We start from the raw sequence: 27,614 nt of genomic DNA, 5'->3' as shown, positions 1-27,614 counted from the left end.
TTTTAGCAAAGTTACTCCTGCAACTTGTCAGAGCTCCTGGAGGGCCTTCTTTTTTTAATAATACCAAGCTCAGAACTATAAAGCCTACTACAGAGAAAAATAAGTTTTTAAAATAAGATGACTAAAAATTGTCCAAATTTGTACATTTGTTTCACTGTGTTAGAAAATTTGGAGAGTTCATTTTCCTTACATGCTAAAACATGCAGGCATATATTTGTAACACTTTGTGACAGACTTCTTTTATAAAAACATGTATGTCTATGTGACTATATTTACATATGTTCACTGTATGGTGTGGTGGTGGATAAATTTTAGTCTTGTTTTTAATCACTGTAAGAAAAGTCAATTTAAAGCAAAATATTGGTGAGGAAACATCATGATTACCTGCTAAGTATTCTGAATTCATCAACAAGTATTTATGTAATAAGCAGCTCTGTTTAGTAAAGTTGGTATCATTAAACAAGGTTTCCCTTGATGGAAGTCAGAATAAAACAGAGGAGGAAAAAAAAAAAACCAACCCAAAAAGAAGGAAATATTCAGAAACCAACAAGAAAACGGTAACAACAGCTAATATCAATTTTAATGAAATAATAACATTAATTGCAGGCAAACAACTCCTAATCTGTGAATAAGTATTGTTTTATTACTGTCCTAAATCATCTTTATCCTTTTATTCCGCAGTATAATTTCTAATCTAATTATATGCCCACTTCAAGATGATTTAATATAGAAAAATGTTAGATCTGTTCTTACATTTTACTCAAAGAACTGAATGCTTCTTTTCTTGTTAAGCACTGAAAAATTATTGCTGGTTTTTAGAAACACAACAGCTTGTGCTTGATCTTACAAAGATAATCAGCAACATTTTTTAAACACAAAGAAAGTATTGAATATGTCCTCTATATTGCATAGAATTGAAAGCACACCTTTTCCCAGTGAGAGGTAGTTTGGGCACATAACTGACTAAGGAGATTAATTAGATCACACTGCTATATAAACCTAATCATATATTATGACAGCAACATAATTTAGCATGATGTGATGCGATAAACAAAAAAATTTCAAGTTTTACCTCCAAGCTATGACACAGACTACCAAGAAATCTCCCACAATGACAATCTGTAAGACAGAAATTGCAATATCTTCAGTATTTTTCTAAACAAAATATTAAATAACCAGCAGGGATTTAGAAAACACACTGAGAAAGAGTTCTCCACCTGCACAGTATCATTAAGTAAGACCATGATCCAAATCTTATTCAAGTCAACAACCACCTTTCCAATAATCTCACTGAGCTTTAGGTGGCATCCAAAGCATGAGACAATCTGATGCAGATTTTTTGCTGGTGTAAATGTGTAAACACACTATGGTATTTAAACATATCTGCATGTATCAAAAGTACTTCTAGTACTTTATGAACTCCCAATATATATTCTACATATTATTTTTTCCAATTAACTTGGTATACTCTTAATTTTAATACTTCTTTTGGAAAAGAGACATAATAAAACCAGCAAGCTGAAGTAAATGTTCCTTAATTATTCCACTTTCACTACAACCTTAAAACTGCTTAATAACTCAAGTACTGTTACACAAAAGCTTATGTAATGATGCTTGCTCAAGAAAATAAGTTTGGCTTTATGAAAATGAATTATAACATGCTTTCTATTCTACCCTTTGGACTTTTTCAAACTGATTAAAAAAAAAATCAATCATTGATTAAAATAGCAAGGGTTCAATATTTTAAAAGTTCCCTTACCAGTCATAAGACAGTCATAAAAAAAATCCTCAGAGTCCAGAGAAAAAAAATTGTTAATAAGAAATGGTCATTACATGTAAGGACTTTGCCAGTAACACTGAGGAAGAACAAACAAATGCTGTAACCCTGTAGCTGCAACTATGATGGTCTGAATGTATAAGAAAAAACAGGTATTGAGAGAGAGGTAGCATCTTTTCTTCAACTCGCTGATACAATTGGGGGAAAACAACACTAGGCTCAGGGCTTTAGTGAATTATTGGTTTCTTGGTTACATTAGAAAGACCCCACCTCTTCCCTTACAATCTTGCTAAGCAAAAGCTGCCAGTACAACTTTGTATCAATTATCAGGCACAGAACAATTCTGTCTAGTATGGACTCATACATGAATGTAGTTAAAGGAGAGTGATGCCATGTGTTTTTTTCCCCTCAAATTTTCTTACTCAGTTATCAGTTAACTTCCACTTTCTAACTTACTCACGATTAGTGGCAATTTAAAAACATACATGGTGAGAAATTAACTTTTCGTTTAAAAATTCATTTTAGATCCCTATTTAAATAAATGTCTGTTACAGAATTATGTACTGGCTTTTTCAGTCACTCAACTGACTTGCCTCATGCACAAAAGATGTCTAATTCCTAAATATAGGGTGTGATACAGAAGTATAACACATGCAAACAATTCCACTTAAATTGACAGATATGTTTACAACTGCTTAACATTCCTCAAGTGAGAAATTCCTCAAGTGAGAGCTAGACAATTTATGGGTAGTTACTACAGTTTAAAATATCATTCAGTACTTTGTCCTTGAATATCTGAGACAATACAAATGGTGGTATAAAGCCCAGTGACAGTAGAGAGGTTGAAAGCAGACTGAGGTTGTTTTATTGTGGTTGGGTTTTCTGACTACATTTTGGTTTTAATTTCTAGTGAAGATCATTTGTTCTATTTAAAGTTTATGAACACAGAACTTTTCATTTGTTTCTGTGCTCATCCTTAACGAGACTTCAGGGAGGCTTTTGCCTAAGTATAATGAAGAACTCTGTTTCCTCTGCTGCTACACCAGTTTTGCTGAATCAAACAGAACAGTTACCATCAAAAATTGCAAAAAAAATAAAACAAACTCTCCCCCTTGAGTTCTGTTTCCAGTTTTGGACTCCCCAGTAGAAGGATGCTATAAAGAAACTGGAGTGAGCCTGACAGAACCAAGTTAATTTGGGCTGGAGCACATCACACACAAGGGGAAGCCAAGGGAGCTGTTTTCTAACATGGAGAAGAGAAAGCTATATGTGTACCTAACTACCACCTTCCATTATGCAATGGATTGTTACAGAGATGAACTCAAAACTCTTCTCAGAAACTTACAGTGGTGGGACAAGAGGGAGTCGTGACAAGTTGCAAAAAGGGAAATTCCAAGTGGGTATAAGGAAAATTTTCTTCACAGTGAGAATAGTCAAGCCCTAGAACAGGTGCCCAGATGGGTTCTGGGATCCCCACCTTTGGGCATTTTCAATGCTCTGCTGGACAAGGGCCTGAGCAACCTGATCTAACCTTGAAGCTAGACCTGCTTTGCTCAGGAGTTTGGACCAGATGACCTACAGAGATCCCTTCTGACCTAATTATTCTAAATTGTTGGCAGTAGGCATAATTCGCATAGAATCAGCAGCAGCAGAAGGAAAAAGTAAACAGTCCTTATTAGTCCCTGAAAACATGCTACAAACTGCTACAAACTCTGCTTTACTTCAGACTAGTCTCAGTGCATCAGTTTTGTAACCACCAATATGACAATCTTCCTCAGAGAACTCAGAGTGCTCTGATTCCTTTTGTGTTACTCCAAACTTCATTATGAAAAAGACAAAGAAATAGTAACAACCTTATTCTCAAGTTTTTGACATTGTCAGGTATTACAGATGTGATGGTCTGACAAATTATACTCAATGTCTCAAACATTCGCTAAAGAACTTTGGTGGAGAAAACGGCCTCTGTAAAAACTGGAGCTTTGTGAACAGGACAATGTGGCCGGAGGAGAGGGCCTCCCGGAGGGTGGGACTGCACTTCTCCAAAGCCGCAATTCCTTATCTTAAGTGACCAGGAGAAGGAGCACAGCATATACGCCTGGAGGAGGAGGCCCCATGGAGGATGGGACTGTGCTTCTATCTTAAGCGGTCATGCCAGCAGAAAAAGAGAGGCAACTCCGCAATGAACCCTGCCGCTGCAAAGCTCACCGACCGATTCCAGAGAACCCTGGGAATGGGAACTGCGCATGTCGAGACTGTCGACTAACACACTATAAAAGAAGGGAGAATGAGTTCTCAGTGCGCGCCCTCCGGAACTGGATCTCTACACTGGCTGGACCAACACTGGACCCAGGACTGCTGAAACCCTTTTCTTCTCTCTTTCTTTCTTTCTCTCTCTCCCTCTTTTCCTTCTCTCTTTTCCACAGTCCCTACACCTCATCCTTTTAAACATAAACCGTTGACCAAGTCTGAGACTAGGAGTGGATCTAGCCGCCCCTGGGCTCCTCTTTGAGAAGGAGTCCAGAAAGCAAGGAGGACTGCTCTGAACCTCGTGACTCAACGGGAGGGCTCTCCTTCTGATAAATTTCATGTTCCTTTTTCCATTTCTTTTTCTACACCCCCTTCTCTTTTCAAACAGAGGCTTAATGACATGTTGCAAGGTTCATATTGATAAGTTCACTTGTACTTGGGCAACGTTAGCTAGGTTGAATAAATGTTGATTGTTGTTTGAACTCCCCTGGTGTTGTTAATTCTGACAAAGGAAATCCACGAACATGAGTCGCTCCAACTTTGGGACACGACATCTTGATTGGCATCACGGACAGGATTTCCCTTGTTGGAAGGGAGTTTCTAATGGGATACCAGACCTCCACCCGGAGAACGGGCGGGGAGGATCTGGGAAGGATCTCTCAACAATAAGTCGGGAGAGATCCGAGCAGTGGCAGACGTAGAGGCCCAGGAAATATCTGTGTCTGACTGTTCCCCTGTTTTAGAGAGGCGAACTGCCTATACGGGATTTCCCTTGTTGGAAGGGAGATTCTAACGGGATACCGGACCTCCACCCGGAGAACGGGCGGGGAGGATCTGGCAAGGATTTCTCAACAATAAGTCAGGAGGGATCTGAGCAGTGGTAGGCATGGTGACCCAGGAAACATCTGTGTCTGACTTTTCCCCTGTTTTAGAGAAGCTAATTGCCTATAAAGCCCACCCTTCCCCACAAGGAGTAGCCTGGGCACGAGACCATTGGCATGACCGAAAAGCCATTGTAGGAAGAATTGAGAAGCTAGCAAAAGAAGGCAGGTTTCGCTCAGGAAAAGGGAAGGCTGTAGTGTGTGCAGTTTTAGGGGCCGCACTCGTAGCAGCCCAGGAAGACAGACAGGAAACAATGAGAGCTGAGCAGGCAGATAAGGAGAAGATTCAGTCCCTGCAGGATTTAGTTAAAGTCCTGCAAGAGCAGTTAACTGCTGAGCGTAATACAACGCAGTGGCTTCATGCTGCCTTGTCTGATGCATTAGATCAGGAAAGAATTTTATGAGACGAGGTGGATGAACAATCTGACCCGGACTTAGACCTGGAAGGTCTAGAGGTAGTTCAGGTGAAACAGCAAAAATCTTTATACCCAAATCAAGAGTTAGAATGTACCAGAAAGGTTTTTTACCCTGAGGATGAAGGGATAGCAATGAGGCCACTAATTAAAACAGAAACCATAGACAATGGCCAAAATGGCGGAGCACCACACGTGACCATTAAGATGATACCGTATTCCGCCACTGACTTATCTAAAATTCAGGAAAAGTATATCCGACTAGCAAAGGAGACCGAAACAGAATATGTGTGGAGGGTGTCACTAACCGGTGGTGACTGGATTTTATTGTCAGAAGATGAAGCCCAAGGACATTGGGGGCCTGGAGTGTTCCTAACTACCGATGATCCTAGGGAACCATGGTCTCTGACGCAGTGGGCAGCTTACTGGGCAGGGGGAATAGACCAAATGGAATGAGGAGAACCAACACGGATAGACATCCCTTCTATAAATCAGTTAACCGAGAGCTTACAGAAAACTGCTTGTCTCCAATTAATACATGATAGGCGATTAGTGCCACAACAACCCTCTCCGATGTTGTCAAATGCCAATCCCGATAGAATGACTCCTCTAATCTGAGGTTTACCAGATTCTTTGAAATTATATGCTGTCCAGCTGCAGGATAGATTACACGATGCGATAGCACCTAGAGAAGGCAGGCGGAATACAGGAGGGGCCCTGACCTGGGGAGAAGTGGCATGGGAATTGATTAACTACGGCTGGAGAATGGGTCTCACAAGGGAAGAAAGCAGGGCTAAGCCTGCTATCCGCTGAATAGAAGGACCTGGCCGACCTCCCCCATCTAAGACTGTAAACACCAAAAAGCCATATGGGGGTCAGCGGAGCTTGTTGTGGGCAGAAGGGATAGAAAAGGGAATTCCCCGGGATGTGATGGACGGCATGCCCACCTCTGTCCTAGAAAAGTTGGTCCTAGGATGGAAAGACAAGAACAAGGAGCCTCCCCATACTGAGTTAGACATTCGAGGCTATAAGGGGGCAAATCAGCAGTTGCTGGCAACTCCCACTCCCCAAATGCCTACTGCCCCAGAGGAAGGCATGACTGTCCACAGGACAGGAAACTAGACAGGTTGTCCCCAGTAAGTGAGCCGGGGGACGGCCAGTGGGTTTATTTAAGGAGGCTTACTGAAAATAAGACAGGACACCTGTTGATTACTTTTCCCCTTGGTCCCTTTAAGACCCCAGTAACTTTTTTAGTTGATACGGGTGCTCAAATGTCAGCACTCCGGGAGGATGTTGCTAACCACAATGGAATAATTGCAGATAAGAAGCAGATATGGGTTACAGACGTTTTCGGAAGCTCCCAACCGCAGCCAACAGCTAAAGTTAAATGCTGGCTGCCAGGGGATTCATCCCCTGTTGAGGTTACTATGATACTAGGTCCTCTACCCACCAATATTCTAGGACTTGACCTCTTAAAGGGCCGGTCATGGGTAGACTCTAAGGGAAGAGAATGGAAATTTGGGTGTCCCGCAATCTCTATGAGGCTTTTGCAGTCGGCACCAACTCTCCCACCTTCAAAGATAGTTAATGTCAAACCTTATGCTTTGCCTTTGGGAGCAAGGGAAGGGATCACTTCAGTGGTAACTGAGTTATGGGAACAGGGGATAGTTATTCCTACGCACTCACCCTATAATTCCCCAGTATGGCCAGTCTGCAAGCCAAATGGGAAGTGGCGATTGACAATTGACTATCGATACTTGAACGCCAATACTGGCCCATTAACAGCTGCAGTCCCCAATATAGCAGAATTAATTGCAACCATACAAGAACAGGGTCACCAGATTTTAGCAACCATTAATGTGAAAGACATGTTCTTTATGGTTCCCTTGCAAGAAGTGTATAGGGACCGCTTTGCCTTTACCTGGAAAGGTGTACAATATATATTTACACGGCTTCCCAAAGGCTATTGCCACTCACCAACCATTGCTCACTATGCATTGGCCCAGGAACAAAATCAGATCACTCCTAAAGATGGAGTAAAAGTATATCAATATAGTGATGATGTGCTAATTGCAGGACCAGATGCCACTGTGGTGGGGCAAATCCAGAGAGAAATCATTAACCACTTACTTAGAGAATTTAGGGCTCCAAATTCCTGCCGAAAAGGTGCAACTCCCACCACCTGAAGTAAAATTTTTAGGTATCTGGTGGTGTCCTGGGTTCAGCTGGGATAGAGTTAATTTTTACAGGAACCTGGGAGGTGGGGGGGCATAGCTGGGGCAGCTGACCTGAACTAGCCAAGGAGCTATTCCATACCATGTGACATCATGCTCAGTATATATAAATGGGGAGCGGGCTGGGGGGAGTTCTTTCGACATTTGGTGGGGGAAGCGTCGGAGCGTCGGGTTCCGGGTGCTGAGCAGTTGCACTGTGCATCACTCTTTTTGTATATTCTTTCATTAGTACCGTTTTTGTTGTTGTTGTAACTTCTCTTTTTTTTCTGTTGTCCCAGTAAACTGCCCTTATCTCAACTCTCGAGGTTCTGTTTTTTTTTTTTTCTTTTCTCTCCTCCATCTCCTCCCTATCCCACCGGAGGGGGGCGGGAGGAGTGAGCGAGCGGCTACGTGGTCCTTTGTTACCGGCTGGGCTGAAACCATGACAGTCCTTTTTGGCGCCCAACGTGGGGCACGAAGGGTTGAGGTAACGACAGATCTGGCCAGAGTGTGTTGAAATAAATTTGTCATACGCATTTCTTATATTAGATAAATAGATGTTAGTCACAATGTTGGTTCATTTGTTTACATGGTGGCGTTTTGTAAGTTCTTATATGCTTTATGTATTGCCTGTAGTTACGTTTCTCACCTCTGGGAGAGTGATTGGGATTATCATTTTGCTGTACTGGGCAATGTCGACTTGTGAAATGATTACATCACTGGTCATGAGGTTAAGCTGGTATCTGTATGAGGCAGTGATATCATTACCATACTTCGGGCACCTTCTATCGGATTTTATTGGTAATTACATCCAATCCATGCGGAAGTCGGGGGGGATACTTCCCCCCATCCGCTCGCCTCCCTTCTCTCCTTCCGACTAATTACAACAGCTTTTGAGAATTTTGAATATCCTTGGGATGCGCAAGCCAGTGTGCTGTTAGTGCTATGCCTCCTGAATATGTTTCAGGTCTTGTTTAGGGCTACAAAAAGGCTCTTTAAGAGTACCACCCAGAAATCTGCCCCAAAGCTGGATATTCATGGGTGGCACGGCATGTGGGAGGATATGGGCAGGTATCTAGAGAACTTCTCACCTCCAGTGGCTTGGAAGTTCACTCCCGAACAACTACAGAACCCTCATGAAGTGGTAGAATATTTGAAAGGAAAATGCTGTGGCTATTCCAAAGACGTACAACTCGCTGCACTGTGCTGGGCCCTGGCCAGTATCTACCAAACACTGCTTGATATTAGGCAGCACCCTCAGGGGGAAAAGGGGGAAAAGATGGAAAACAGGGCAACAGGCACCGTGGCTACCCCAGCCCCGACAACAGGCACCATGGCTACCCCTACCCCGTCAACAGGCAGCATGGCTACCCCAACCCTGGTGACAGGTACTGCAGCTAAACCAGAGAACCAACCTGTGCCAGTATCAGTCTCCCCTGTACAGAAAAAGAAACACACAAAGAAATCAGTTCGCTTAGTGAGAGATGAAGATGAACCAGGTCATCGCGAGAACAGGAGGAAGAGGCAGAACCTGAAATAATTACCCAATCTCTATCCCTGAGTGAGCTGCATGACATGCAAAAAGATTTTAGCCGCCACCCAGGCAAGCATATTGTTACCTGGCTGCTCTGATGCTGGGATAATGGGGCTAGTAGTGTGGAATTAGAGGGTAAGGAAGCCAAGCAGTTGGGATCTCTGTCTAGGGAAAGGGACATCGACAAGGCGATTGGGAGAAAAACACAAGTCCTCAGCCTCTGGAGGCAACTTCTGTTAGGTGTATAGGAAAGATACCCCTTCAAGGATGAAGTTACATGTCACCAAGGCAAGTGGACCACCATGGAGAGAGGTATCCAGTACCTGAGGGAATTAGCCATGCTGGAGGTGATTTATAATGATCCAGAAAATGCGCAGTCACCCACAGATCCAGATGAAGTCCAATGCACACAACCGATGTAGCGGAAGTTTCTACAAAGTGCACCACCAACCTATGCCAACTCATTGGCAGTAATGTCCTGGAAAGAAGGCAATGGACAAACGGTGGATGAATTGGCTGTCCAACTCCGGCAATATGAAGGAAGTCTCTCTTCCTCCCTATGGGCCTGTGTCTCAGCTGTAGAGGAATCGTCCCAAGAGTTCCAGCAATTCAAAGTGGTATGTCCTCCTCCCCACCTGTACAGGCCCGCATCGCAGCTATTGGGAGTAAGCATTCCTCTGCCCAAGAGAGACGAGAAAGAAAGTACACATGACGGGCTAACCTGTGGTTTTAACTGCATGACCAGGGAGAGGACATGAGGAAGTGGGATGGAAAACCTACCTCAGTCCTGGATGCATGGGTACGGGAGTTGCGAGAAAAAGCAATCAGAAAAGAGGATTCTTCTTGGAAAGCTGCTGCTCCAGTTTCCCGTGAGCAGTCCCCCAGATGCGGTAGAAGGGCTGATCTCATTTCTGATCCTCTTGAAGGGACTTCCGATTCACATGTGCGAAAAGTGAGTAACGGATATTCTAACCAGGATTAGAGGGGCCCTGCCTCCAGCCAGGTGGAGGAGAGGGACAACCGAGTCTACTGGACAGTGTGGATTCGATGGCCTGGCACACCAGACCCACAGGAATATAAGGCTCTAGTAGACACTGGTGCACAATGCACCCTAATGCCATCAAGTTATAAAGGGGCAGAACCCATCTGTATCTCTGGTGTGACAGGGGGATCCCAAGAGCCAACCGTATTGGAAGCTGAAATGAGTCTAACCGGGAATGAGTGGCATAAACACCCCATTGCAACTGGCCCAGAGGCCCCGTGCATCCTTGGTATAGATTATCTCAGGAGGGGGTATTTCAAGGACCCCAAAGGGTACCGTTGGGCCTTTGGTATAGCTGCACTGGAGACGGAGGAGATTGAACAGCTGTCTACCCTGCCTGGTCTCTCTCAAGACCCTTTGGCTGTGGGGTTGCTGAAGGTTGAAGAACAACAGGTGCCAACTGCTACCACGACGGTGCACCAGTGGCAATATCACACCAACTGAGACTCCCTGATCCCCATCCATAAGCTGCTTTGCCAATTGGAGAGCCAAGGAGTGATCAGCAAGACTCACTCACCCTTTAATAGTCCCATATGGCCCGTGTGGAAATCTAATGGGGAATGGAGACTAACAGTAGATTATCGTGGGCTGAATGAAGTCACGCCACTGCTGAGTGCTGCTCTGCCAGATACGTTAGAACTTCAATATGAACTGGAATCAAAGGCAGCTAAGTGGTATGCCACAATTGACATTGCTAATGCATTTTTCTCCATTCCTTTGGCAGCAGAGTGCAGGCCACAGTTTGCTTTCACTTGGAGGGGCGTCCAGTACACCTGGAATCAACTGCCCCAGGGGTTGGAAACACAGGCCCACTATTTGCCATGGACTGATCCAGGCTGCACTGGAAAAAAGTGAAGCTCCAGAGCACCTGCAGTACATTGATGACATCATTGTATGGGGCAACACGACAGAAGAAGTTTTTGAGAAGGGGAAGAAAATAATCCAAATCCTTTTGAAGGCTGGTTTTGCCATGAAAGAAAGTAGGGTCAAGGGACCTGCACAGGAGATCCAGTTCTTAGGAGTAAAATGGCAAGACAGGCGTTGTCAGATCCCTATGGATGTGATCAACAAAATAGCAGCTATATCCCCGCCGACTAATAAAAAGGAAACACAGGCTTTCTTAGGTGTTGTGGGCTTTTGGAGAATGCATATTCCAAATTACAGTCAAATTGTAAGTCCTCTCTACCAAGTTACCCGGAAGAAGAATGATTTTAAATGGGGGCCTGAGCAACGACAAGCCTTTGAACAAATTAAGTGGGAGATTGTTCATGCAGTAGCCCTTGGGCCAGTCCGGGCAGGACAAGATGTTAAAAATGTGCTCTACACTGCAGCTGGGGAGAATGGCCCTACCTGGAGCCTCTGGCACAAAGCACCTGGGGGGACCCGAGGCCGACCCTTGGGGTTTTGGAGTCGGGGATACAGAGGATCCGAGGCTCGCTATACTCCAACTGAAAAAGAGATATTGGCAGCACATGAAGGAGTTCGAGCTGCCTCAGAAGTGGTTGGTACCGAAACACAGCTCCTCTTAGCACCCCTACTGCCAGTGCTGGGCTGGATGTTCAAACGGAGGGTCTCTTCTACACATCATGCAACTGATGCCACGTGGAGTAAGTGGGCCGCACTGATCACAGAACGAGCTCGCATAGGAAACCCCAGTCGCCCAGGAATTGTGGAAGTGATTATGGACTGGCCAGAAGGCAAAGATTGTGGAATGTCGCCGGAGGAGGAGGCGACACGGGCTGAAGAGGCCCCGCTGTATAATAAACTGCCAGAAAATGAGAGGCAATATGCCCTGTTCACTGATGGGTCCTGTCGCATTGTGGGAAAACATTGGAGGTGGAAGGCTGCTGTATGGAGTCCTACACGACAAGTCGCAGAAACTGCTGAAGGAGAAGGTGAATCGAGTCAGTTTGCAGAGGTGAAAGCCATCCAGCTAGCGTTAGACATTGCTGAAAGAGAGAAGTGGCCAGTGCTCTATCTCTATACTGACTCATGGATGGTGGCAAATGCCCTATGGGGGTGGCTACAGCAATGGAAGAAGAGCAACTGGCAGCGCAGAGGTAAACCCATCTGGGCTGCCGTACTGTGGCAAGATATTGCTGTTCGGATAGAGAAGCTAGTGGTAAAAGTACGTCACGTAGATGCTCATGAACCCAAGAGTCGGGCCACTGAAGAACATCAAAACAACCAGCAGGCAGATCAGGCCGCCAAGATTGAAGTGTCTCAGGTGGACCTGGACTGGCAACATAGGGGTAAGCTATTTATGGCTCAGTGGGCCCATGATACCTCAGGCCATCAGGGAAGAGATGCAACATATAGATGGGCTCGTGATCGAGGGGGGACTTGACCATGGACGCTATTGCACAGGTTATCCATGAATGTGAAACATGTGCTGCAATTAAACAAGCCAAGCAGCTAAAACCCCTGCCGCATGGAGGGCGATGGCTGAAATATAAACAGGGGGAGGCCTGGCAGATTGACTATATCACAATCCCACGAACCCGCCAAGGCAAGTGCCATGTGCTTACAATGGTGAAAGCAACCACTGGATGGCTGGAAACATATTCTGTGTCCCACGCCACTGCCCAGACCACTGCCCAGAACACTATCCTAGGCCTCGAAGAGAAAGTTTTATGGCAACACGGCACCCCAGAAAGAATCGAGTTGGACAACGGGACTCACTTCCGAAACAACCTCATAGACACCTGGGCCAAAGAGCATGGCATTGAGTGGGTATATCACATCCCTTATCACACACCAGCCTCCGGAAAAATCGAACGATACAATGGACTGCTGAAAACTACATTGAGAGCAATGTGGGGTGGAACTTTCAAACATTGGGATACACATTTAACAAAAGCCACCTGGTTAGTTAATACTAGAGGATCTGCCAATTGGGCTGGCCCCGCCCAACCAAGACTTCCACATACTGTAGAAGGAGATAAAGTCCCTGTAGTACACATGAGGAGTATGTTAGGAAAGACAGTCTGGGTTAGTCCTCCCTCAAGCAGAGACAAACCCATCCAACGGATTGTTTTTGCTCAAGGACCTGGGTACACCTGGTGGGTGATGCAGAAGGATGGGGAAGTTTGATGTGTACCTCAGGGAGATTTGGTTTGGGGAGAGAATAGCCAGTGAATTAGGCTGTATGATATTTAACTGCTAAATAACCTGCCAATGTATGTCATTGTATCTATAGTGTCTATATGCCATATCAAGGGTATTACTGTAAGAATTACCCAAATGACCGAAGGATGGACTTTGAAACTGAGCCAAGTACAACAGTGATAGAACTTGAACTGGCACCCAGCAATCTCCTCAAGATCAACATCTTCGACCTGCAGACCAAGGGTGTGGGTTGCACCAAATGTACCAGCCGCAAGTTCCAGAGGCAGCATACAACAGAGGGAGCCCCAAAGTCATGGACTAAATAAAATTGATGGACACATTAGAGGGACAGCCCATCGACTAAGTGAATACTATTTGCGTGTGTGTGTGGGGGGGTGTCCATATACATATATATAAGACAAGGAAAGTGGTAGTGGTTGATTGGAAAATGTAAGATCTGGGCATGATGTAGATGGTATAGAATAAGGGGCGGATAATGTCCTGGGTTCAGCTGGGATAGAGTTAATTTTTACAGGAACCTGGGAGGTGGGGGGGCATAGCTGGGGCAGCTGACCTGAACTAGCCAAGGAGCTATTCCATACCATGTGACATCATGCTCAGTATATATAAATGGGGAGCGGGCTGGGGGGAGTTCTCTCGACTTTCGGTGGGGGAAGCGGCGGAGTGTCGGGTTCCGGGTGCTGAGCAGTTGCACTGTGCATCACTCTTTTTGTATATTCTTTCATTAGTACCGTTTTTGTTGTTGTTGTAACTTCTCTTTTTTTTGTGTTGTCCCAGTAAACTGCCCTTATCTCAACTCTCGAGGTTCCGTTTTGTTTTTTTTTTTCTTTTCTCTCCTCCGTCTCCTCCCTATCCCACCGGAAGGGGGCGGGAGGAGTGAGCGAGCGGCTACGTGGTCCTTCGTTACCGGCTGGGCTGAAGCCACGACAGGTGGAAAGGAGGGACTGTGTATATACCTCCTGAAACCTTGTTCACCCTCGAACAAGTAAAAATGCCTGAAAATAAGAAAGAATTGCAGCATGCCCTAGGCTTGCTAGTGTTTTGGAGAAAACACATCCCCGACTTTTTTATCATAGCTCGCCTTTTATATGATTTAACCCGCAAAAGAACTGCTTGGGACTGGACACCTGTCCATGAAGAGGCTCTGAAATTATTAATTTTTGAAGCAGGGATTTACCAGGACCTAGGGCCGATACATCCAACAGACCCACTCCACATAGAATGGGGTTTTGCAGTTCATGGGTTATTTGTACATATGTGGCAGAGTGGACCTGAAGGTCCTACTCATCCTATAGGGTTTTTCTCGCTTAGCTTTAAGGATGCTGAAAAACCGTATTCAGTCTGGGAGAAAGGACTCTTTGTGGTCAACCTAGCCTTACAGGAAGCCGAGAGAATTATACGACAGCAGCCCATCATCTTACGAGGACCCTTTAAGATCCTGAAACCAATATTGGCTGGAACTCCTCCCCCTGTAGGGGTAGCTCAACGAGAAACAGTAAGGAAGTGGTATGCCCAGTTAGACCACTACTGTCACACTAGACAGAGGAAGGAATACCCCAAATGCTCCAAATACAGGACCCCCCTCCTGATCACCCAGATACAGAACCCCCTCCTGATCACCCAGATACAGAACCCCCTCCATCGTACATCAAAGTGGCTCCTCATTTTACATCCCATTTAACAAACGTGTGGTTCACTGATGCTTCCACAAAAAGGGAAGGATAGATGTGGAAGTATCGAGCAGTAGCATTACATATTGATTCACGGGAGCATATGATAACTGAGGGAGAGGGTAGCACCCAAGTTGGGGAGTTAGTTGCTGTGTGGAGCGTAGTCGTTAAGGAAGCTGAGACAACAGAACCAGTATACATTTATACTGACTCCTATGCAGTGTTTAAAGGATGCACTGAATGGTTACTGTTTTGGGAACAAAACCAATGGGAAGTAAACCAAATGCCAGTGTGGCAACGAGACAAATGGGAAGAAATACTGAATATCACCAAGCAGAGATCTTTCTTGGTAGGCTGGGTTGCTGCACACCAGGCAGGAGATAACCCAGCTCACCTCCTCAATAACCAAGTAGATTCCTTAACATGTCTAGCCAGTCTTGCCATTGATGGTGAAGCAGAGAAATGGGAACACCTTCTGGAGTGGCTGCACATGAAGCGTGGCCATTCAGGGAGTAAAGACCTGTACAAAGAGGCTATTAGTAGAGGTTGGGCAGTGTCCTGGTTTCAGCTGGGATAGAGTTAATTGTCTTCCTAGTAGCTGGTACAGTGCTATGTTTTGAGTTCAGAGCAAAGAATGTTGATAACACTGATGTTTTCAGTTGTTGCTCAGTAGTGTTTAGACTAATGTCAAGGATTTTTCAGCTTCTCATGCCCAGCCAGTGAGAAAGCTGGAGGGGCACAAGAAGTTGGCACAGGACACAGCCAGGGCACCTGACCCAAACTGGCCAACGGTGTATTCCATACCATGTGACGTCCCATCCAGTATAGGAACGGGGAAGTGGGGGGGGCAGGGATTCGCCGCTCGGGGACTGGCTGGGTGTCGGTCGGCGGGTGGTGAGCAATTGCACTGCGCATCATTTGTACATTCCAATCCTTTCATTATTGCTGTTGTCATTTTATTAGTGTTATCATTATCATTATTAGTTTCTTCTTTTCTGTTCTATTAAACCGTTCTTCTCTCAACCCACGGGTTTTGCTTCTTTTCCCGATTTTCTCCCCCATCCCACTGGGTGGGGGGGAGTGAGTGAGCGGCTGCGTGGTGTTTAGTTGCTGGCTGGGGTTAAACCACAACAGGCAGTTACACGAGAATTACGGAACACTGTTATTTCTGCATGTGATCAATGTCGAGTTCGTTTGGAAAAATATAACCCTTTAAAAGAGCAACCCCTACATTTAAGGACAAACAAAGGTTCATGGGAAACGTGGCAAATTGACTATATTGGCCCCTTTCGGGTATCAGAGGGAAAATGATATGTGTTACTAGGAGTTGAGATAGTATCAGGACTAACACAAGCTGAAGCTGTATCCAGAACAACAGGAGAAAATACAGTGAAAAGTCTTAAAGTATGGTTTAGCTGCTTACCCAAGCCTCAATCAATTCAATCTGATAATGGGAGCCATTTCACTGCTGGAGTAGTGCAAGAATGGGCTAAGGGTGAGGAAATCCAGTGGGTTTTTCACACCCCTTACTACCCTCAAGCTAATGGTATTGTGGAGAGAACTAACGGACTTCTAAAACGAGCTCTGAGGCCCCATGACCCAGGGTGGGCCTCGCAAGTACTGGAAGCAGTATACCGAATCAATAGCCGGTGGGGGCAAATGGCTGCCCCCGACTCCTAGCGTACTGTCCCACACCTCATTCTATTGTTCCAGGGACAAAAGGTGGCAAAGACCCTGTACGCTTGCTCCACTATGCTGGACAACCAGTATTAGTGGAACTGCCTACTGTGGGGCAAGTGCCCCTAACCCTAAAGATGCCCCTTAACCTTTATTCCTGGGTGGCCACAGATGCCCGTGGGAAGGAACATCGTATCAATACCCGATGGATTGTCCCGTCCTTCTAAGTGGGCCTTTATGTCCTGAATTAAAGTTGTTCTGATGTTAAATGGCTGATGGGAATATGTTTCTTCTGTATCCCGCTAGCTGGATTCTAACAAGCATATCAGTTAAGATGCACAATATAACTCCAACCCTCTGCTATAGTACTAAGACTATAGCTGCTTGGTTGCTTGCTTATGTTTTTGTTACTTTTGTATTTCTGACTAGTGATGCTATGTTGACTTCTCAGGATTCCTGAGTTGGGGGGAGGACATAGGGAGCTTGGCAGCAGACCGCGTTGGAGTCCTTGCAGCGACACCTATGCCACGCAAGAGCAAGAGGTCGCTATAAACTTACTAGCCTTTTTACGCACAATGAACACATTCTGCTGACCTACGGATGCTTTAATCAGAGCAATTCCAGACAAGAGAGTGTAGCAAGGAACCATCTGGAGACGTGAGCCGAGTAACAACCGGACACCGATACGGTTAAAGTTGTTCTCCCTTTATTGCCCAAATAGCGTGCTTATATACCTTGTCAAGCTAAACATCAGCTGTCCACGCGCCAAAAGCTAAAATATAATTGGTTATACTATCTCTGTCCACGCGCATAAACATAGGACACAATTGGTTATACTAACTCTGTACACGTGCCTAAACATAGGACACAATTGGTTATACTACCTAAAACATGCGAAACTTGTCTCAGCCTAATTGGTTAAGATAAACTGCCGAATTGAGGTTCTTCGTGCCAAGTTCCCTTTATCTTGGAATGTGCACCTGTGTTCTTCTAATTGGCATCTTTCTATTTTTTGCCTTCTTGTTTATTCTGTTCAAGGCCTTCTAAAGGCGTCTGGAATGCTTTTGCGACCGTTAGCTAAATATGTGTCCGCAACAAGAGAGCTTGAAATTTAAGGCTAGTTTGTATGCATCTATAATAAGTAACACATCCTGCACATGGCCTGTATGAGGTTGCTTTACAGAAGCTGCATGAGCACCTTGGAGGGTGCACCTCAGCCTCTCGGATGGATCCCAACCACTAGCAGCACTGCTTGACATCTCCTCCAAATCCCATCCCTCTAATCATTGTTTATTTTTGTATATATTTTGCAGGTTATCAGAAGCCCACGGCAGGACTTATGTTTTCACTTGATGAGTGGGCCATTATCTGTATTGTTTGTTTGATTTTCTTTGTGATATTTTTATGGTACAACAGGGAAAGATGGTTTGGAACTCCTTCCTCCTTGCCTTTCTTACCTTTGGTGCATCTGGACAAGGAGAAAGGACCTCCAATTTAGCTTGGGAAGTGATACAAGGATTCATACATGTCTGGAATGGAACGGATCAGGGGATCTGTATTCAGATTCCTACTTCTGCCAAGTAGGGGATTAGATTCGGTTTGATACCCATGAGGCTCAATATTGGAAAATATAATATGAGCAATGGCATTATAGGGTTAGTAGATGCTCCGTTTGAGTATCAATATTGAAGTGATTATACCTCTTCTGGCAGATGGTGGCAATGTTGAAAATATTTTGATAAAGAAATTAAAATCTAATTATATAAAAGAGTTTGGTTCGATTAAGAAGTAGAAAATTGTGAAGCATAGGTATGGGAGTGTTAAGTTTGAAATGTAGTCATAGGAACTTAGGAACTTTAGAAAATGTACTATGTGTGACTATAAGAATTCAAGTATTGTCTAAAATCAGTTAACCACAGAAACTTTGACAAAGATTTGTTGGTTTGTAGTGTTTTGTTTTAGGAAACTAGGGAAACCGTTATGGACACCAGTTTGCTGCCTGGAAACCCCTTACCCTTCCCACCTCGATCTAATTATCGAGGATTCCAATCAGCAGAGTTAAGTGAGATTAACCAATGATTGTTTTAACATAAGAATATTAATAAGATGGTGTGACTGAAGGACCAATTATTAGAAAGGTTAAATTTAAGAATAGACATAGTATGCATTTTTATGTAAACTAATATAGATGATGGTGAGAATCGTACTGCGCAGAATCACCTAAGAGAGGTCAAGAAGCAGACAAGTGAGGAAGACTATGGAAGACCACCAGAGGGCTTCTGAAGACCACCAGAGACCTTCAATGCGCCTGCGTAAAGGACATTTACATATGTTAATAGTTTCCCGGAAAACTAATGATTATGTATAACATTTTTCGGAAACCTAGTGAATATGTATAACAGATGTGCATTTAACCTGCATAGTTAAACCAGACAGGTGCACACGATAGGTGGAGCGATCCCCCGTGTGCCCAGCGCTGCAATAAAGGAGTGCCTGCTTCTTAAATTCTCATTGCTGTTAAGTAGTTTTATTCCGGATTTTGGCAACAGCGAGAGGAAGCAGCCTTCTATGAGATCCCTCAGAACATGGGGTGGCCTGACTTAATAAACAAAACTTGTAAGCGATGGAGACTGGAGGTCAGTTGCAAAATTGGCATTAGTCATAGCCCGTCGTGTCCTCCAGGATTCAAGGAAGCCTATTCCAGATGATTCCCACCTTCTCCATCCTGGTGGAGAATAACAGGTTGCCCTTCCTATCACAATATATCTTGTAATCTAGTGCCCTTTTGGCCTGCTTCCCCAGAAATTACCCCTTTTGAATTACAATATAATGTAAGATGGGATTCAGCTTGGTGTGTTCACATACCTGACAGGAAGGGATGATATCTTTTAATGAATAACGTCCACACTGCTTGGGGATGGTCAGTGAAAAACATGTTAAAAACCCAACCTCCTCACTTATTAAAGAAAGAATTCGTGGGCATGCCCAACCCCAATGATATCCATTTGTTAAACTGTACCTACATTATAGATTGTACCACAGGTGCTGGCAACCCCATCGAAATGTGGACCAGTTTGGAAGCTAGAACCTTAATTCGAGATATGTGCACCTGTTGGGGATATCCTAATTTTGGATACCGAAACCAAGATAACCAATGTAATCAGATCACCAATAATGTTAATATCTGGCTAAAACGTGGAATTCCCATTAACCACTTCCCAAGACATAAGGTGGGGGAGGATAATCAAATACCCCGGGGAGATGCAGCTACTTGTCAAAACGCTTTGTATGCCGCCCCTAAGGGGACCATCTGGGGGTGCTCAGATGGGAAAATGTACTCGCACTTGAATGTTATCAAACAGGCTGGATTGTGGTGTGGTTTGGGAATTCCTACTATGTGTCCCAGGCGAATCTTTGAATATACCACACCACCTATTCACAGGAAAATATGAGAACTTGATGACCCAAGCAGCACCCAGAAGTGGATTCAAAGCATTCTAAAACCCGATTATTATACCTGGGGACAGAAGGTATCGTTAGAGCTAGAAGCATTCTTTGCACCATCTGGGTATATTGTTTGGCACCAATGGGTGCTAGAAAACCTAACTTGGCAAGTACATGTATTAAGTAATTGGAACTCGATATGCCTTTGGGGAACTAAATCTGCAAGTGCAACAAGTATCAAAAATGGCATTACAGAATTGTTTAGCCTTAGATATGTTATTGTTAAAAGAACAAGCTGTGTGTGGTATGTTAAACTTGACTGAATCTGAATGTTGTATTACCATTCATAATGCCACGACCTCAATTGAAGAAGCCCGGGCAAAGATGAAGGAGATTGCCAACCAGACAGGGGAACTCTTCCACACAATGCAACCAGCTGACTGGTTTGATGGCTGGAGTCCAAACTCATGGCTACATTCCATTTTGGGATCCTTGGGACTGACGGGATGGGGAAAATGGCTTGTAAATATTGGACTTATAATATTAATTGGATTTATATGTTTAATAGCAGGCTTTGCCATAGTAAGATGTATGATTAGCCACTTGCTATCCTCAGCTGTCTCTCTCTCTTCTCCTACTGTCCGCTATATTAAAATCACCACAGACGAAGATGATATGAACGAGAATCAAAGTCCAGCGACTGTTTGAGCCACGGGGTGGTGTGATGGTCTGACAAATTATACTCAATGTCTCAAACATTTGCTAAAGAACTTTGGTGGAGAAAACGGCCTCTGTAAAAACTGGAGCTTTGTGAACAGGACAATGTGGCCGGAGGAGAGGGCCTCCCGGAGGGTGGGACTGCACTTCTCCAAAGCCGCAATTCCTTATCTTAAGTGACCAGGAGAAGGAGCACAGCATATACGCCTGGAGGAGGAGGCCCCACGGAGGATGGGACTGTGCTTCTATCTTAAGCGGTCATGCCAGCAGAAAAAGAGAGGCAACTCCGCAATGAACCCTGCCGCTGCAAAGCTCACCGACCGATTCCAGAGAACCCTGGGAATGGGAACTGCGCATGTCGAGACTGTCGACTAACACACTATAAAAGAAGGGAGAATGAGTTCTCAGTGCGCGCCCTCCGGAACTGGATCTCTACACTGGCTGGACCAACACTGGACCCAGGACTGCTGAAACCCTTTTCTTCTCTCTTTCTTTCTTTCTCTCTCTCCCTCTTTTCCTTCTCTCTTTTCCACAGTCCCTACACCTCATCCTTTTAAACATAAACCGTTGACCAAGTCTGAGACTAGGAGTGGATCTAGCCGCCCCTGGGCTCCTCTTTGAGAAGGAGTCCAGAAAGCAAGGAGGTCTGCTCTGAACCTCGTGACTCAACAGGAGGGCTCTCCTTCTGATAAATTTCATGTTCCTTTTTCCATTTCTTTTTCTACACCCCCCTTCTCTTTTCAAACAGAGGCTTAATGACATGTTGCAAGGTTCATATTGATAAGTTCACTTGTACTTGGGCAACGTTAGCTAGGTTGAATAAATGTTGATTGTTGTTTGAACTCCCCTGGTGTCGTTTCACCTTAATTTTGACAAAGGAAATCCACGAACCTGAGTCACTCCAACTTTGGGACACGACAACAGACAATGTGGAAATCTTGTCTCAGCAATTGGTAAGTGAAGCCTATCCAGAACACCAAAAGCCATCACAGCAACGATGAGTATGAAGTCTAAGCAAAAAGATTTGCTTGCTCTGACACTTAATTCCTATTGCAAGACATACTTCTCAGTCTTCAAAAGGATTAAAAAGATCACTTAAGTAATCTGTAATTTGTATTATTGTTTTGTTTTAAAATGAAAAATTCTAAAGTGAAAGGTTTTTACTAAGTTTATAATATGAACAAATAAAACATGTATAAATGTTTAAATTAAAAAAAGGCCTTATTAATTAAGGACTAAATTCTGTGAGTGTTTATATGCAGATAAGAGAAAAACCTGGGAACACGAAACAAATTTCAGCTTTAAAAATGAATTAATTTGATTTTGTTAGTTTATTTCAGCTTCATATTATTATTTTAACTTGAGTTCTGACATCTTCATTTTAAATGACTGGTAAGATAAAGGCATGTGGTTGGAAAAAATATTCAATAACTATTAAAATGCTAGACTAATGAAAAAAGCAAAAAACACCAATATCTTTGATCTTGGGATACTGTCAGCCCTCTCCTTATCTCAGTTCTTGCTGACCTGAAATATTTTACCAATGTCCCTCACTTTCCTTCTTTCTATCTCAGAAAACCTCAATTCATAGTTATTTTATTTAAAAAAAAAAAAAAATCAATACAGTCCTGGCAAAACCAGCCCCCAGACATGATATTTAAGATAAAAAGAAGGAAGAACTTCATTTCCAGGACCTGGAAAACAAGTTTTCATAGAGGATTTGTCTTTACAGAGACTCAGTATTTAGGTATCGTCTATCACTTGGAGCTCAGATTAAAGTTTCTTTTAATTAAAATAAACAAAGTATCTCAGTATGACATTTTTTCTTTATGCCTTTGACAGATTTATGGAGGAAATCTAATTTGGTAATGCCTCATCTTTCAAAAACACTACCAATTTCCAAACGTGCATGTAACTGTTTTTGAGAGCTTAGTGCAAGCAAGTTTTCTGAGAAATTTCAAAAGGTCTTTCCTAAAAAAGAAATAAGGTGTAATACAATTTCTTATTTTAACTAAAATCTCTAAATGTATTTAGAATTCCACCATAAGCACTGCAGAAGATGTAACACAAAGATACTCTGAATCAAAGCTATCAAACTGTAGCCTATAATAAGCAGCCTTCTTGAACAATTCTAAACTGTGCAATAAGTCAAAATAAACATGAGCAACTAATAGTCCTTTGAGATAAAACATTAATGAAGCTTTTCACTTTTTATTGCCTCATAATTTTACTCACTTTCAGGAAGAAATGCTAGCATTACTGCTCCAATTTCTCAATTTAGGGGAAATTCTAAGCTACATTTGTTTCAAGCTGACATCCCCAAAAAAGTGTCCTTTTACTATATACAGATTCTACAGGTCTTTTGTACCTAAATCACCCACATTAGCAATAATACAGCTGTGATGCAAGGTTACCTGCAGGTGAGCCAATCCACTACTTCCCACACTGTGCCACAAATACATCCAGGTCAGAATGGATAATTGTTCATACAAATATTTTGACTACATTTTCTGTCAGAATTAGCAGCAGAAGAAAACCAGAAAAGAGTAAAGAGAAGTAGTTTGTATATTACAGATGCTAATTCTTAGGATAAACACAGCATACAAGAAGAAACTAGAATCTGTGGCAATGGGAATATTATCCTGGAGGCTATCAGACCTTTCAAAAAACCATAGGTGATTGCCATTAGGTTTATAAACAGCTAAGCTTTTTCTTATTTGCTACATCTGAAGAGAAAATATTTTCAATGTTATTTTTTAATAAATCAACACAAAACATTGGCCGTATTAGAACTGAAAACAAAACTAATCCAAAGCATTAAGATTTTCTACTTAATTTCTGATTGCATTCATCATCATAACACTAATATTTGAAGCATTATAAGAGTAACCTTGTTCTGTTGTTAGACTAAAGCAATGCTTAATTGTTAGCAAACTGTAAAAGAAGGATGTTACTTATTTTCTCTATTTTTGATAGAGTTAGTGCTGCTTCTTAAAGATCAAGTTGGCTCTGCACAAAAAAATATCAAGAATATATATTTAAAATGAAAAGAGGAAAGCACAACCAAATAATAAAAAGAAACCTAGTAAGAGATGACTCAAGCATTAAAAAAAATTATAAAAAAAAAATCAAGCAAATCACATACTTAAAATGGTTTGCAGAGGCTGGCACTTTTGACTGAAGAAGCAAATTAAATGAATGTCTGGTGCCTCTGAAACCACAGGCAAGATGACAATGTAACTGGACTTAAACAGAGAAAAGTAGTGGCCCAACATCAAAGAAAGCACACTTAAAAAGAAAAAAGAAAAAAAGGAAAAAAGAAAGTTGCATCCAATTTCCATCCATCCAAGAACTAACTAGAAAGATTTTAGAATCCTTAACATTGCATTGTTGTTTTTAGCTTAAACAATGCCCAAGGTTTTTTTTCTGAGCATTCAAGTCTAACTGAATTTTCTCATGACTGTAAGTATGCATGGCAAAGAGCCTCAAAATCTTACTATTTCATTGATACTTTCCTGCTACTTTCTTTTCCCTGGCAATACACAGACAGAAACTGTTCCCTTAGTAAAGTGACACCAACAATAGAAATGAATGCAAGAGAATGTTGACTTAAAAAGAAACAAATAATGAAGAACATTTTGCTATGGAAGACTGTGGTCTTTCAGAGTAACATGGCAATTCTTGCTGTCCCACAATGGAAAGGAAAATTGAGTCATTAACTATAGAGTAAAATAAATTTCAGGCACAGTTCAGGACTCCATTAGCCAAGGAACATCATGACTATGAAGACATTTTGAAATACGTATTTTTGCCTAAGAAAAGGTAAAAATCAAGGAAGAGGATGAGAAACAGGAACGTACTTCAGGTATTGCCTACTCTACTATAAAAACACAAGCAAAATTATCCTTCAGTATTATCAGTAACAATACAAACACCAATTAGAATACAAGCTTTAACATGTATAACACTCAGAGTCAAAATTGTCTTGATTCAGTTAAGAATGATTTTATAAATCGAATTTAGCATTAAAGATAAAGACTCAGCTATTTGGAGATAATTGTATGCCTAAAGACCATTGATTTTAATAGCATTTAACTACTTTCATGTACTTAAAAATATCTAAAAATCAAAACTGAATTCTACATAATGGAGCAAATCAATGTATAAAAATCTTGTATCAGCCAACACTGAAATAAAGGAAAACAACTCTACTTCCTGTTTATTAGAGCACTGTATAAGTGTATTATTCAACTGGAAAACCTTTCCATATTCTAGCAAAACACTCCAGAGGAAAAAAAATCAGTCAGTCTGTTGCTAGGTAGCTTTGATACTCTTGAGTTTTTGTTGAGGATAATTCAATCCATAGCATGTTAACAACGAGACTTTTAACCCTTCTCTTTCCAAGCACAGTCAAATAAGATAAAGAATTTTTTTCTGCAGTCACCATTAAACCCAGAAATATTTAAAGTTAAGTAAATGAGTTAACCTGAAGCTGTATGTTATAAAGTCAGATAAGCAAAGAAATCCCTTTTGGGTGAAAGAATAATATAACAAAATTTTTTAAAGCATATTTAATTTATTCTAGTGAAGTTTCAAATTCACTGGCTCCTCATTTTCACTGTCAATTACCCTCCTGCTTTATGTGGGACTTTTAAGAAGAAAATAGAGAGAAAGAAAAAAAAATAATCAAGAAAATGAAATTATAAAGAGCTAGGTATATTTTTACTTCCAAGCAACAGTTTGAGGAAGACTAAGTGTTCACCTGATGATGTCTGTTTTCTTACAGTGCAAAACATGTGACAGTGCAATAGGCTGAAGAATGACTTGCAGAATCATAGCTTAAACCAACAGATGGGTCAGACAATGAATGAGAAAGAAGTTGGTATCTAAAGTAATACTTCCCAAATCACTACAAGTTTGGATTCTGAGCAGTAAGTTTGATCAACAAACAAACATTAAGCAGAAATTCTGCTTCCTCTAGTGTGGGATTTTCTCCCCCACTAGAACCAGTACTAACTTCAACAATGTGGGCATAAGCTGAGCAAAGAGAATGGCATATTGAAAAATCCATCCGGTTCAGAGTGGCATTCAATCCGCACAATGAATGAAGAGGGCTTCTACATCAGTCTTAAATGCTTGCCTTTGCAAACTCTAAAATATAAGCATTGTTTGTCTATTATATGGAGGAGAAAAACAAAAACAGTGCCAAAATCACTGGCTTACACATTAAGAAAAAAATAACAAGGGCAATATTTGAGAATATCTTCATAGGTATTAATTCATGAGTGTCCCTAACTTAATGAAAACTTAACAGGGGAATAAGATTTTTGTTAGGTTTACCCCTTCATGGAACTATATAGGGAATACTTTTCTAAGGCAATGAAATGAGCTTAAATTATAGACAGAAAACTAATTAGACATGGATTTCTATGCCTATGCAACAAAAAAGGAAACAGTAGCAGTGCTATTTTAGGAGTTAAAAATGGAACCTTACCATATATAAAATTCTCAGGGGATTGTTGCATATCTCCTAGATTCAGACATGTCAGTATTTAGAAAATTAAAACATCAATCCACTTTTACACCAGTGAGACAAATATTTACCAGCTCTCCAAGTAATACAATGAAAGCTATTTTTGACCCTGCGTTACCCCGACTGCCCGCAAGATCAACAACGTACCATTCTGCTACTGGTTTGGCAATGCTGTCAAAAACCACATCTTGTTTTGCCTCTTGATCAAAAATTTTCTGAAATCTGAAAATATTAAGCAAATAATAATTGCTTAGAATCTTAAAACACTACTTGATTCATACATTTTGTTTGTGTTTTTAACAGTCAATGTTTACATCATTAGGCTTACATAACTTAGTACAATGTTTTCCCTGTAGTCTTAACCACAGCATGCTGTTGTGCTATTGTACATAAATAGGCTGTACACAGTGCTGCTTTGACAAGATCTGTACAATAAAATCCTCTGATAAAATGATGTGGCTTAGAAAAAAATAAACGTATTTTAAATCTATCAAGAGAATCAGTGTTTGTAACTGGCACCACACTGAAACCTGGATAAATAGATTACACTATTACCAAATACAGCATCTCACCAGTACAGCCAGGCTCACATTTTTTAATAACTATTTCTTTCATTCTGCTGCACAGTTACTGTAAGTCACAAGGAGATATTTAATTCAATCTAAGTTTTGTCACTTCCTATATAAAATATCTGCAGTTGTCTTACAGAATCATAGAATACTTGACGTTGCAAGGGGCCATCTGCTCCAGTGCCCCTGCTCAGAGAGTCAGCTAGAGCAGGGGTCTGTCCAGTCAGGTTTTGAGTATGTCAACGCATGGAGGCTCCGCAACCTCTCTGAGCAACCTGTTCCAGTATTTGATCACCCCACAGTAAAAAAGTTTTTTTGATATTTCTTGTATGTCAATTTGATTGCCCATTAACTCTTGTCCTGTCACTGGGCACCACTGAGAAGTATCTGGCTCCATCTTCTTTATTCCCCCACTCCCCATCAGGTGTTTATACACATTGATAAGATTCCCTTGAGCCTTCTCTTCTCCAGGATAAACAGTCCCAGGTCTCTCAGCCTCTCCTCACATGTCAGACGCTCCAGCCGCTTAATCATCTTTGTGTCCCTTTGCTGGAGCCCAGAACTGGACACAGAACTCCAGATGTGATCTCACTGGTGGTGACTAGAGGGACAGGATCAACTCCCTTACCTGCTGACAATGCTCTTCCTAATGCAGTCCAGAGGCTGTTGGTCACCTTTGCTGCAGATGGTGTATTGCTGATTCATGTTCCACTTTTTGTCTACCAGGGCAGGGGGTTTGGAACTAGATCATCTTTAAGGTCCCTTCCA

General features: G+C 42.3%; 1 protein-coding gene across 1 annotated transcript in view; it reads right to left on the bottom strand.

Annotated features, from left to right (window-relative positions):
- KIF6 (kinesin family member 6) overlaps positions 1-27,614 on the bottom strand; it is a 192,307-nt gene that overhangs the window by 161,510 nt on the left and 3,183 nt on the right. Inside the window, 1 exon segment of the mRNA XM_052806418.1 lies at positions 26,425-26,499. Coding sequence (XP_052662378.1) covers positions 26,425-26,499 — 75 coding nt within the window.

Source organism: Harpia harpyja, chromosome 13 (genome assembly GCF_026419915.1).
Source record: "Harpia harpyja isolate bHarHar1 chromosome 13, bHarHar1 primary haplotype, whole genome shotgun sequence".
In the NCBI taxonomy this organism is placed as follows: Eukaryota; Metazoa; Chordata; class Aves; order Accipitriformes; family Accipitridae; genus Harpia; species Harpia harpyja.
The sequence above is the reverse complement of the archived record's forward strand: the minus strand, read 5'-3'. Positions and strand labels throughout refer to the sequence as shown.